The 12,126-nt window shown below is 38.3% G+C and overlaps 1 protein-coding gene across 1 annotated transcript in view; it reads left to right on the top strand.

The window, feature by feature from the left end:
• The first annotated feature begins 579 nt into the window (after nucleotides 1-579).
• The window catches only part of slc38a3b (solute carrier family 38 member 3b), a 28,213-nt gene continuing 16,666 nt past the window's right edge, over nucleotides 580-12,126 (top strand). Inside the window, exons 1-5 of the mRNA XM_060868319.1 lie at nucleotides 580-729; nucleotides 9,636-9,797; nucleotides 10,551-10,568; nucleotides 10,718-10,799; nucleotides 11,012-11,127. Coding sequence (XP_060724302.1) covers nucleotides 9,694-9,797; nucleotides 10,551-10,568; nucleotides 10,718-10,799; nucleotides 11,012-11,127 — 320 coding nt within the window. The 5' untranslated portion in view covers nucleotides 580-729; nucleotides 9,636-9,693. The remainder of the gene's footprint in view (nucleotides 730-9,635; nucleotides 9,798-10,550; nucleotides 10,569-10,717; nucleotides 10,800-11,011; nucleotides 11,128-12,126) is intronic.

Raw genomic sequence — 12,126 nt, forward strand, 5'->3', positions numbered from 1 at the left:
AGGTGGAGGCCGGAATTGAACCCTGACCCTGGAGGTGTGAGGCAAACATGCTAACCACTAAGCCACCGTGCCCATCTAGTTATCTATCTATCTATCTATCTATCTATATATTAGTAAAGCTTGGTTTATATAAAAGCTTTTATATAACACACACACACACACACACACACACACACACACACACACACACACACACACATATATATATATATATATATATATATATATATATATATGTGTGTGTGTTTTATATAAAAGCTTTTATATAAACAAAGCTTTACTATGAAATTCCCAGATAAAAAAAATGTATCTCTGGTACATTTATTTTCTTAGACTGTCCTTGATAAATCTTATAACACGTGGCTTGAGCATTTGTTAAGCAAACAGCAAGCTGTCTCATTATTACTCCACTGTTTGTATTAGCCATTACACGTACTATTTTAACGTAGTGTTTAGTACCGTAGCGTGCGCTTTGTGACCTGTCTGTTAACCAATACGCGACCCTGATTGGACAGTTCAAAGAGGGCGGGACCTACATCGCCCCTCCCATTTCTGAAGTAAAGAGCATCTCCGAATTTAGTTAATTTCTCAAAACATTTGATGTGTAACACAAAAGGAAGCAAGCTGCAATTTTAAGGACACATCCAGCTCCACAAAGCGAAAACCACCTTCTCTATAAATAAAAAGGCGTCTGGAACAAGCAGAGGAAGTAAAAGTCTTCGTCTACTGGTAAGAACACATTTTACATTTTGACTCACTTATCATTAATAAAAAGTAAGTAGCTTAAAACCACTAACATGTAGAAAAGGTATATACATATATATATATGCATACATATATACATAGATGTACATTTCGCCATTCGATATATTTTAATACCTGATAAATTATAAGAAGGCTTATGGAATAGAAGAAGGAAAGTGAATTTACACTCTTTGTTTGAGTCGGAACCGATTCCTTTGAGTGTCATATCCATGTGTTCAGTGGTTTAAACGGTTAAATCGACGTCTCCCGGTTTAAATAACGCACTTTGTTTAGGTTTTTGTGTTAATTATAGAGGATATACAGTGAAGTGAACTAAACCCACTTTTACTGCGTGTATATAAAGTCCACAGTGCGCTTTTTCTTTGTATGTATACATCGTGTCTAAAGCGCTTAAACACACCGAGCGGTTCGTAGAGACGCATTTTACGCACGATGGAACGACAACATGTTGCTCGTTTGTGTATGCAATTAAAGGCACGTTTCCTGTCTGTGACCCCAATGAAAGGTTTTTATTGAGGTTTATTTCACACGCCTGTACCGCGTGGATGAGACTCAGTGCTAGAACACGAGCTTCCGCTTTAGGAATCAGAGGACAGTAGGTTTTCTGTCTGAGTGAGTGAGAGGTGATGGAGATGATCGTGTCTCTGTTCTGTTCTGTAGGTTAATAGTATAAAGGTTTTTGTTTGTACATTCCCAGAATTTATCCAGAGTGACTTACATTATCTCATTTTTTTAATACACCTGAGCAATTGAGTGTTAAGGGCCTTGTTCAGGGGCCCAAAGGTGTTAGCTGGTGGATGTGGGATTGAACTCAAAACCTTCTGATTGGTAGCCCAACACCTTAACCATTTAGATTTACAGCATTTTGCAGATGCCTTTATGCAGAGCGATGTACAGAAGTGCTTAAGTCTCTATCATTGGATACATTAACTCTGGTTCACTAGGTCACATGCTTAAGATACCATGAGTCTAAAACATTGTTCAAGTTTTTAAAATGTATTTATTTATTTATTTTTTAATAAACATATGTGCAAAAAACCACTGGGCTACCACACACCTCACGTTTTTTAATGTAAAACCAAAGTTCTCAAGTCAAGTCAAGAAGCTTTTATTGTCATTACAACCATATATAGCTGTTGTAGTACGCAGTGAAATGACACAACGTTTCTCCAGGATCGTGGGGTTACATAAAACAAAGACAGGGCTATAAGGACTTAGTAAGTAGTCCTAGCCACATAAAGTGCATCTGTGCAACAGTGCAGGACAAAAGACAGAAAGACAGTGCAGGACAAAAAATATAAGACAAGACAAAATGACAGAAAGACAGTGCAGGACAAAAAATACAAGACAAGACAAAATGACAGAAAGACAGTGCAGGACAAAAAATACAAGACAAGACAAAAAGACAGAAAGACAGTGCAGGACAAAAAATACAAGACAAGACAGAAAGACAGTGCAGGACAAAAAATACAAGACAAGACAAAAAGACAGAAAGACAGTGCAGGACAAAAAATACAAGACAAGACAAAATGACAGAAAGACAGTGCAGGACAAAAAATGCAAGACAATACACAAAAGACAATAAACAAAAGTGTAAATACTGTATGTTCAAACAGTATTGCGTGTGCAGAAATACTGGAATGAACACAGTATTATAGCAGCAGTTAGCTGAGTTTTACCACCTTTAGAGTCGGTTAAAAGTTAAAGTTTTTTTTTTATTGTTGTTTGTTGTATCCATTAAGAAGTTAAGGGCAACCCGAGTCTAACAACATGGTTTTGTTTGCTACTCCTAGTCTAGCAAAGACTGAGACAACTAATGTGTGACAGAGATTTAAAGAGAAACTGCACCCTGATACACATGTATGAAATATGTTTCAATTGAAATATCTGTGCTAAATTGTTACTTTGCGCTTCAGTTTAGTTATCATGAGCTGTTGTGCGCCCTTTTGAGGTCACAGGGGGACATAATGCTTTTAAAATGACATTTAGTAAGAGAAAGTTGACTTCAAACATAAAGCATAATAGATATGTTTCACTGTTAGGTCATAAAAACAACATAGCAAATGCTTCTTTTCTTATTTACCATTTTGTAATGTTTAGTCATGGGGAGATGGCAGATTTCACATCAGCATCAGTGCCTGACCCCAATAATGCTCATGTGGCTGATTGAGCACAAATCCCCACAACAACGCTTCAAAATCTAGCGGAAAGCCTCCCTGAAGAGTGGAGGCCATTAGCAAAGGGGGTGGGGGTTGGGGCAATTACATAGTAATGCCTACGTCTGTAAAACGGTCATAGATGTGTGTGATGGTCGGTTGTCTACATAATTTTTTGGCATAAAGTGGACATGAAAGTTGTGCTCAGACACAGCAAAGACATGTATGAGATGGGTTAGCACGATGACGTTGATTGAGGATGGTGGTATTAATATGGAAATTGAACCTTTGGAACCCTTTGTGTTTGAGCAGAGTGAACAGATGAGGAGCCGGGAGAGCTGGATAGGTTAAAGGATAAAAGCACTGCTGCACTGGTCTCTTGAGATAGAGTTGAATTCCCACTGCTGTCACTATCAGATGGCAGGCGAACTGCATTGTGGGTAATATCAAAAAAGCAAAAGAGGTCAAAAATTTTTATGAAAAATGTCGAATTGAAAGAATTTTTTTGTAAAACCGAGGATGACATAGACGATAAGTAATTGTTTTTTGTTTTGTTTTTTTTAATGTATGCTGCCTCACTTATCAGAGGATCCCCTGGACCCCGACGAAGCCAGGGCCTGGGACAGACCCAGTTTAACCCTCCTGGCAGAAGGGCTGCTAGATATTAAGATTCGTAGCAGTGTCAGCGGATGACTTTTTTGTGTCAGTCCGAGACCTTCTCCGTTGCCTGAGACCTATATAAAGAGGCAAGCCACTGCTTGGATACAGTTCTGAGTTCTGTGCACAAGACACTGGACACCATGTGGTTTAACACCACACTGGAACTGGAATTGCTTTAATAATTAACAAAGACAATTTAATAATAATAAGGAATCTATTTATGTTTGGAAACTCAAGACACAGTGCCAAACTGGTGTATTGATCTTATGTAAATCTGTATATTTTCTTTGAATATTTATAGCATATAAGTATGCTATGCTGATCATGGCATTGCAACAGGATGCTGGTTTCGTGAGGGTCAATGTTCAGAATCTGTCGACAAACAAGTAGTCATTGAACCACTTCTGATAGGTAAGGGCATGTTCGGTTTATGTGAACCAGTCTGAGGCAGTGTGGTTGTGCAAACATCACTAAAGCACATACATGTCTGTACTATGATCCCAAACCCTTGTCTACTTGCTTCAGAATAAATAAGACAAGCCAAATGAGGCGATTGAATGGTTGTTTTTTTAATATTTTGTACACTGAGGTGGGAATTAAATGTATGTGTATGCACATGCCACCATGGGCCAAAACACGTTGGACTTTGATGTAACTAATCTTAGTCTAGCTTCTTTTGGAGAAAGAGTCAATATTTGTCTTACATTGTTTATGGGGAGCCAAGCCTTGTTTTTTTAACTGTGTTTTCAGAAAGCCATTGTTATCATATTCTCAATTATTAATTGCTATGAATATTCTAGCTCATTACATTGTTTTGCCTCATATTAGGATCTTCTGTTTGGATGATTAAAAAAGATAATAAAATTCCTCTGGAAGACAACAAAAACAGTTTTCTGTTGATGTTTCCAGAGCCAATGGGTACATCCTTACATTGAGGTGGCGGTTGGGTGTCCGCTGTTCTTTGGTACTAAAGATCAAAACTAAATGGTGCCCATTAGGACTACCTGGGTGTAGATAGTTGCAGTGTTCGCGCATTATAATTAACTATGTAGGACTGGTTTAATAAAGAATGGTCAATATTTACAAAACAGGTGTGTTGCGGTGCTCCTTTTGCTACCTTTTAGGTCAGTGGTTATCAAGCCTTCATAGCTCTGTGTATCTATTAAGTTACAAGAAATGTGTGATCAGGGGCACTGCTAAGAACTGCCGGAGAAGTTAGCCTAAAGGTAAAGGTAACAAATAAATATTAGGAACGTGCAAACGGTCCTGCTGCAGTTTAGACTGGTATAATCGTTAAAGGGTGAGGCACAGGTTCAGGAGATTGCTCTCGGAAGAAACGATGGAAATGAATGAATGTTGAGCAATTGAAATTGTAAAACCGTGAACTCCCACTTTTATGGTAGTTCTGTCAAACTGTGAGAGACAAACTCAGTTCCTCCTATTGCTCTTTCCTAATGACAGTATAACAATTCTGTGCTTTTCCACTGCAACAAAAAAACTGCTTCAGATCAGACACTAAATTATGCTGGTATGGAACCAGCAGTGATCAGAAAGCATTTGCTGATTTGCAAACACGTTCTCTGTTTCCAAGAATGTGTATCAACTTTAATGCAAGTGTGGGACCTTCGGAAAGGTAGAATCGACAATATTGCTCATTGGGCACAAGAACAAGGCTTTGATGCATGACCTTCTCACTAGTGCAAATATGAAAGCATAGGCCTGGATATTTCAATGCTTTAACCAAACTTGCAGCCATGTTGCTTGTTTCTTAGAGGAAGATAAGCAGGTGGCTGTTTTGTATTGGTGGTAGATAAGCAATGTCTCAAATATGGCTCCTGTACACAGTTTCCTCGCTGTTCCTCGCTGTCTGAAAGCCACCACAGTTGTCAGGAACATTAAGGGGAAACCTCTCCAAATAAATGAACAAATGTCTAGTCAGATATCCTGGCTTAGATTTAATACAAAATACTCAGCTATTGATAGTTTTGAAGGGAAGAATGATGGCAAGTTGGGACAGCTTACGCTTTAACTGCAAGTGTAGGCCCCTATTTGATTGTATTAACAATCCAAAAACATGAGCAATATTTTGTTACTTATCGATTTTAAATCTGCTTCTACTGCCGGGGAATACTAAACACATATTGAGCTACAAATTATAGGACACTTCCACAACAAAATGTTTAGTGCTATTTGCTAAATAGGTATCCAAGGAAAGTCACAATGAGATGGACCATATTTCCATATTTTATGGAATTTGTTTAGTACAATTTAACTTATCGATAAATTCTTCCAGAGCTAAAAGGATGACCGTTGGAGGTGATTTAGAACTTAGAGTTAGTGGTGTTTTAGAATACAATACAAGTCTTCTTTTGCCTGACCATATTAATCAAACTGGACCCAAGAAAATGTTTTGAGAGTCTAGTCTGGTGAATGTTTTAGAAAGTCATGGATTGTTGAAGTGCCAGCATACTAACATGATGTCAAAATGGTGTTGTTAAAGTGCTAGTTTATGCTGGGCTTTTGGCCCAAGTCCCTTATTACACAGTCCCTTCCACAGTTTTTTTTTAAGCTGATGAGGTACTTGTTCTGGTATGAGACCCTTCTTTATTTCAAGCTCTCCACACTATGCAAGACCTGCCTGTGACTCTGTTTGTTTGGGTGTGCTATAATACGTTAACTCTATCCACAAGTAGCTCTGACGTGTACAAAGTGTGGACTCAAATTTCTCAAGAAAACTTACTTCCAAGTTACACTAGAGTCAGGTTTTCCCAATGACTGGAAAATACTGATCACCTCTCAAGCACAGTAGTAGTAATAACGGTTTTATAACCGTTTCTCTCAGTTTGGCACATCTTCCTGTCAGGAAAAAAAACAAGCTGATCTGTGATTTTTTTTTTTTTACCATATCTTGGTATTGTAGACATGTTGGTTATTGGTAAGCCATTAGAATAACCAATGTTATTTTACCTTAGCTGTCTATGCAGTGTGGAAACAGTTGACATGGTTTGAAACCTGCTCTTGCAGCTGTCTAAGGCTGACAAGACAATGTGTGAGCAATGTAAAAATAGCTATTAATCACGATTTTCTATAAAGTGCATGTTTAAAATTACTATTCCATGCAAATGATGGAAATCTCTGAATAATCTCAAACTGGTCTCATTGTCTTAATCAGTCCACTGAATGAGATAGATCATGTCCAAAAGGATTTAGTAATTCAAGTAATAAAAATGTGCATAATATTGCCAAAAGGTTTGTGGGACACCTGACCATCATACACATATCCCACAAAGTTGAGAGCAAACATCTGTATAGGATATCTTTATATGCTTTATATGCACAACAGAGCTCCATGAACACATGCTTTGGAGTGGAAGAACACATTTGGGATAGATTTGAATCCTGTGCTTGTAGTTTTGCCAGTTCAGGTAAATAAAAAATAAAAAGCAGCAAAATCAAGATTTTTTTTGATGCAACAATCACAAAAAAATAACCCTGGGAAATCCTAAAGGAAATGATTAACAAGCATTTAGCCATCGATGAATATTTTTTAGGAAAAAAGATTACTGCCTAGTGGAAAAAACACTGTGTTGTACACAGTAAGTTTACTTACTACACAGTAAGTTTACATCTGCATTATGCAAATATAAAGTGTTTTATTAGGTTTATTGTGACTATTTAAAGATTGATATCGTGAAACAGATGTATATCCTCGGGTACAGATGTGAAAAACGTAACCTCATTTCACCACCTAAGCATAAAATTCACCATCTACATGTTCTGAAATAAAGACGATTGAAGTTTACAGAGCACATCAACTTAAAATTTTCCAGCTGAGACATGCAACTGATTCTCTTGAAATGTACCATTAATCCTGGCATCTACAGTGTTATTTCTGTCTCTGATCTGACTCTTATTCTCTGAACAGTGATTGTGACTGCTCTTTATTGGATATCCTTTGTTTAAACTTGCTCTGTCCCAGGTTTGACCTTCTGTCTACGCCAACTGAACGGCCCGTGACTCTGTCATGCCACCTTGATTTTCAGAAGCTCACAGTGCCGTGCTAAATTTACCAGCATATGTGAACGAGCCTCAGATTGCTTGTTGGCTTACATTATTTAGCAGCATATCATGTAGAAAATGGTGGATATCAGTATTTAAGGCACTGGTACAGGTTGCTCTAGGTCACTGGCATATGCAGAGCAGGGCCATCAATAATACATTATAACTTCATTCTTCTATTATGACAGATACTTCGAATTTACATAACCACTTATATCATAAACATAGAAACTATATTGATGCGTTTGTCTCCTCTACTCTGCCATTAAGAAGAATACGTGTGTCAGTTGGAGCTGCCTTTTATGGAATAAGTCTTTTTTGGAGTGCTTAAATTTTTCAGTAGTTTTTTTTTCCATATTCAGCAAACGGAAAGAGTATGACAATAATTATTCAGAAGCTTTGAACCACGCTTCAGTTGTCACATGCGATTCTGTATAAATATCTCCTGTTGAGGCCACAGCAACCGCGGCAATGTTCTCGTCTCAGCCAGAGTCGTCATTTTATTTACCTGTTAAACAAGTGCACTATAAATTCTCAGGGCTTTCCGAAGTTCATTCTGGACTCTGACAAAGCTTAAACAGTTGGATATTAAAAGTACACATTTAGCTAACATCAGAGAACACCGTGCACAGAGCCACAGGCCAAAGCGACATACAATTAAACATTAGACTGTTATTAGCATTGAGCGATGATATTGAAAATTTTGACTTTTTCATGGTTTCAAGGCCTCAGTATGTACTAAACAAATAGTGAAAGACAAATCCTCAAATGAAAAATTAAGTTTACATTTAAAACAATTCAATATATTTAATTGAATGATATATGTTGTATTTCACATTGTAATTGAATGCATGAATAGGATAATGGAAGAAAGATACTCTCCATGTCGCTCTATGCAAGTGAGGCAGCAGGGTTTAGCCGTGCTGAAGAGAAGGCTAGGTTAAAATATGGCTCAACAGCTGGGTAGTTCCCTGTCAATGGCTGGACTGTTCTCTGCTTCTTCCAGAGTTTCACTGGGGGCTCCAGTGCTCTCAGCCAAATTCTATTAAAGGTCTAGTAAGAGTCAGTTACAGATGTATCTGCAGCAATACAGAATTTCATGCACTCATAAATGATTTACTTGGCTGATTGAGAAGCCGTCAGAACGGCCAAACCGATCGGGTCACATAAATGCAGTTATCTTTGAGGAGGTCATTAGTACAGAGGTTCATGTCTGTTTTGCATTAGTAACCTTGATTGTTTAACCAGGGCCTCTCAACTCTTCTCCCACTGGAGGCCCACTATCCTGCATGGTTTTAGGTTTCTGATCCAGCTAGTGGAGGTGATAATTAGCCCCTGAGCTGGATATCTTTAAATGTGTAGGTGTATATACACTCACTTAAGGTATCTTCAAATGTGGAGTTATATATATACCAATAATATATATATCACCAATAGGAGCACATACACTCATACACAGTAACGGAATTATCTGATTAGCCAATCATATTGCTGCTGAATAATGAAAAATAAAAACCTTCTAGACTGTTGTGTCTGAAAACCTTCTAGACTGTTGTGTCTGAGAATCCAATGAGATCTTCTCACACAACAGTCTCTAAAGTTTACCTATAATTTTTTGTTACTGGAAATGCCTTGTTGGTAAGAGAAGTCAGAGGAAAATGGCCAGATTGGTTCAAGCCAACATTACATAACTGTAGCTCACACTATAAAACTGCGGTAAAGTCAGAACACACAAAACATCAAAATTTGAGTTGGATGGGCTGCAACAGTAGAAACCACATTGGGCTCCATTCCTATGAGTCAAGAAGAGGAATCTGAGGCAGTCAGGGACACAGATACATTGAGTTTGAAAACTTCCTAAGCAGTCATATCTGATGAAAATGCATGGTGACACGATTTATCACTTCATGTATATTATATGATCTGATGCTCATGGCTGGCTTCTACATAAAGACTGCTAATAGTGTCAGCTAAGAGACTTTTTTTGCATTGCAGAGGTGGGAGACGCGTTGAACACTCGCACATACAGAACCTGGTACCTATTATTTCTTGCATGGAGGCTGTCCAATCAGAGATGACCATCCTGGTTAACGGGAAGGGTCATGACCTTGGGGATGATATGAATGTGCAGATGAAGACAATTATAGAGGACGACGCGTAAGCATGCTTTTATTAATCATTCTAATGATCCTTTGCATATTTCATTTAGTACACATGCTGCATGTCTCAGTGTAAAAGCGCTCTTGCCTTGTTTGTCATTAAACTACAAACTGGGGCACTAAATCGTGCTTGTTTTTTTATGTAAATGATGTAATAATTCTTAAACCCCGTCCTGCTTATAGCTTACCATCTTATAGCTTAAGATGAGTGTGTTTTTTTTCTTTTTAAGGCTTCCTAAATATATAATTTAAGAATGACACCTAAATCCAGTTCTTGTTTCATTAGTTTACATTGATTTGTTCAGTAGATGAAGTGATTCTTTTCATATTCGTCATTATTACAACTGGCTCTTTGTTACTGCTTCGATTATCTGCGAGTGTCCAATCTTGGTTTGGTCTGAGCAGCACCAGAATGTGATGCTTTATTTTTCCTTCATTTTTATTTGGAACCCTGCAACCCAAAGCGAATGATTATATTCACATCTGTTATCTGAATTTCAGCGAATGTGCAAACATAAGATTAGTCTTGCTTTGATTAAGTTTTAAGATGATATATGTTCAGATTCTAATCGTTTGTATTTTTGACGTGTACTACTATACCTCGTGTCTGAATGTTTATATAGTTACAGCATGTTGAATCCTGCTGGAATAGTGAGTTTTCTTGATTGTGTCATTTCTAAGTGCATTGCATGTTTGCCTTGTTTTTGTGCTTACGTTGGACAATGGACCGTGTCTTGCTGCCTACCCTCAGGAATGGCACTCAGAACAGGTATGTTAAAGTGCTTTAAATGCTTGAAGTTCATTTGAAATCTAGACTAACTAAACCTGAGGTTGCTGCACCTGAGCTGAATCTTAATCAAATTCCATCTTACGTTAGAATTACAGACCTAACACATTTCCTGTGCTGCTGTCTGATAGATATGACGATCCTGATGGAACCCTGGCTGAAAATGTGGAGTTTCTGCCTGGCGGCGAGGGCAAAAAGCCACGTTTCACCGATGTAAGTGCAGTAAAGCCAAATACCGAGGCCAGTGTCTTCTTACAGAAATAACGATTTATTGCCATGAGGGTGCTAAGCCTGTATGTAATGCCAAGTGTACATATGAAGTACATATCAAATATGTATTTGAGTAATATATATACTGGATTTTTTTTCTCATTCTTTCTATGTTTATTTTGATGTTTATTTTGACTTTCTATGTTTATATCCAGTTTGAAGGGAAGACCTCTTTTGGCATGTCCGTCTTCAATCTTGGCAATGCCATTATGGGCAGCGGGATTCTGGGTTTGGCTTATGCCATGTCCAACACCGGCATCGTCCTCTTTTTGTAAGTCTGAAACTAGTTTCTCTAGATCACAAACACAAAGGCATAAGCAACACCAAGGTCTAAATGCCTTCTTTTTGTATTTCCACACCAATTAAAAAAATAGATTTAAATGACAGCAACTGCATCTCAAAATGCATTTAGAAAGTCAGTAATTACTTTCTGATAATATATCTACTAAATCAGACTTGTATTTAAAGCCCCTTCTGTGTTTAATGCTGCTAGTGATGGCAGAGGGAATTGACAAATAGGTATGCTTAACAACACACTCGCCCCTGACCTTAAGGAATGGCATCTATCACGAGTAGCGACCTTGTTTCCTAAAGAGGAGAGGAAAAGGCATGTCCTCCAGGATGTCAGGCAACTCTCTGCCCCTCCCTCCACAGTTTTCCATCATACAGCTCAGCTTTACCTGCTGGCCAAAGCCCCTCCTCCTGAAAAGTTTCCATGACTCAGTGTCTGTCCTGTGTTTAGGGTTATCCGTCTACCCATGAAAACTTTCCATCTGTTGCTCCTGCCCCTTCTGTGCCTGGAAAGGCCAAGTCTGAAATAGTCCTTGCGCTCCTCTCCCAAACCACCTCTCCCCCCTTCAGCAAAGCCTCGCCCCCTCCCCTTATATGGCCATCAGATCTCATTCGCCCATCTGACTGGATTCACTGTCAGTCTAGGTCTGGCTTAGACAGCAGAACTGAAATCAAGCTTAGGTATCTTTTGTATCACACATGCCACTGGACACCATGGCTCTGATTACCTAGAAGGTTGATCCTTCTACTTAAGAGCACAACCTGACTTGCAGTCACATCAACTATACGTTCATACTTGGCCGAATGCATAAAGCAGATGTCTGTTTGGAAATTTGATTGGAATTTTCACCCTAAATCATGTCAGTTTTGACTGCTGACATTGGCACATTGCAGTATTACAGCAATTTGGATCCAGTTGAAAAATGCAGTTAAAGTTTGACATAAAAAATCTATGAAGTCACTGAAATTGTATGAACTT

The sequence above is a fragment of the Tachysurus vachellii genome, chromosome 4, assembly GCF_030014155.1.
Source record: "Tachysurus vachellii isolate PV-2020 chromosome 4, HZAU_Pvac_v1, whole genome shotgun sequence".
In the NCBI taxonomy this organism is placed as follows: domain Eukaryota; kingdom Metazoa; phylum Chordata; class Actinopteri; order Siluriformes; family Bagridae; genus Tachysurus; species Tachysurus vachellii.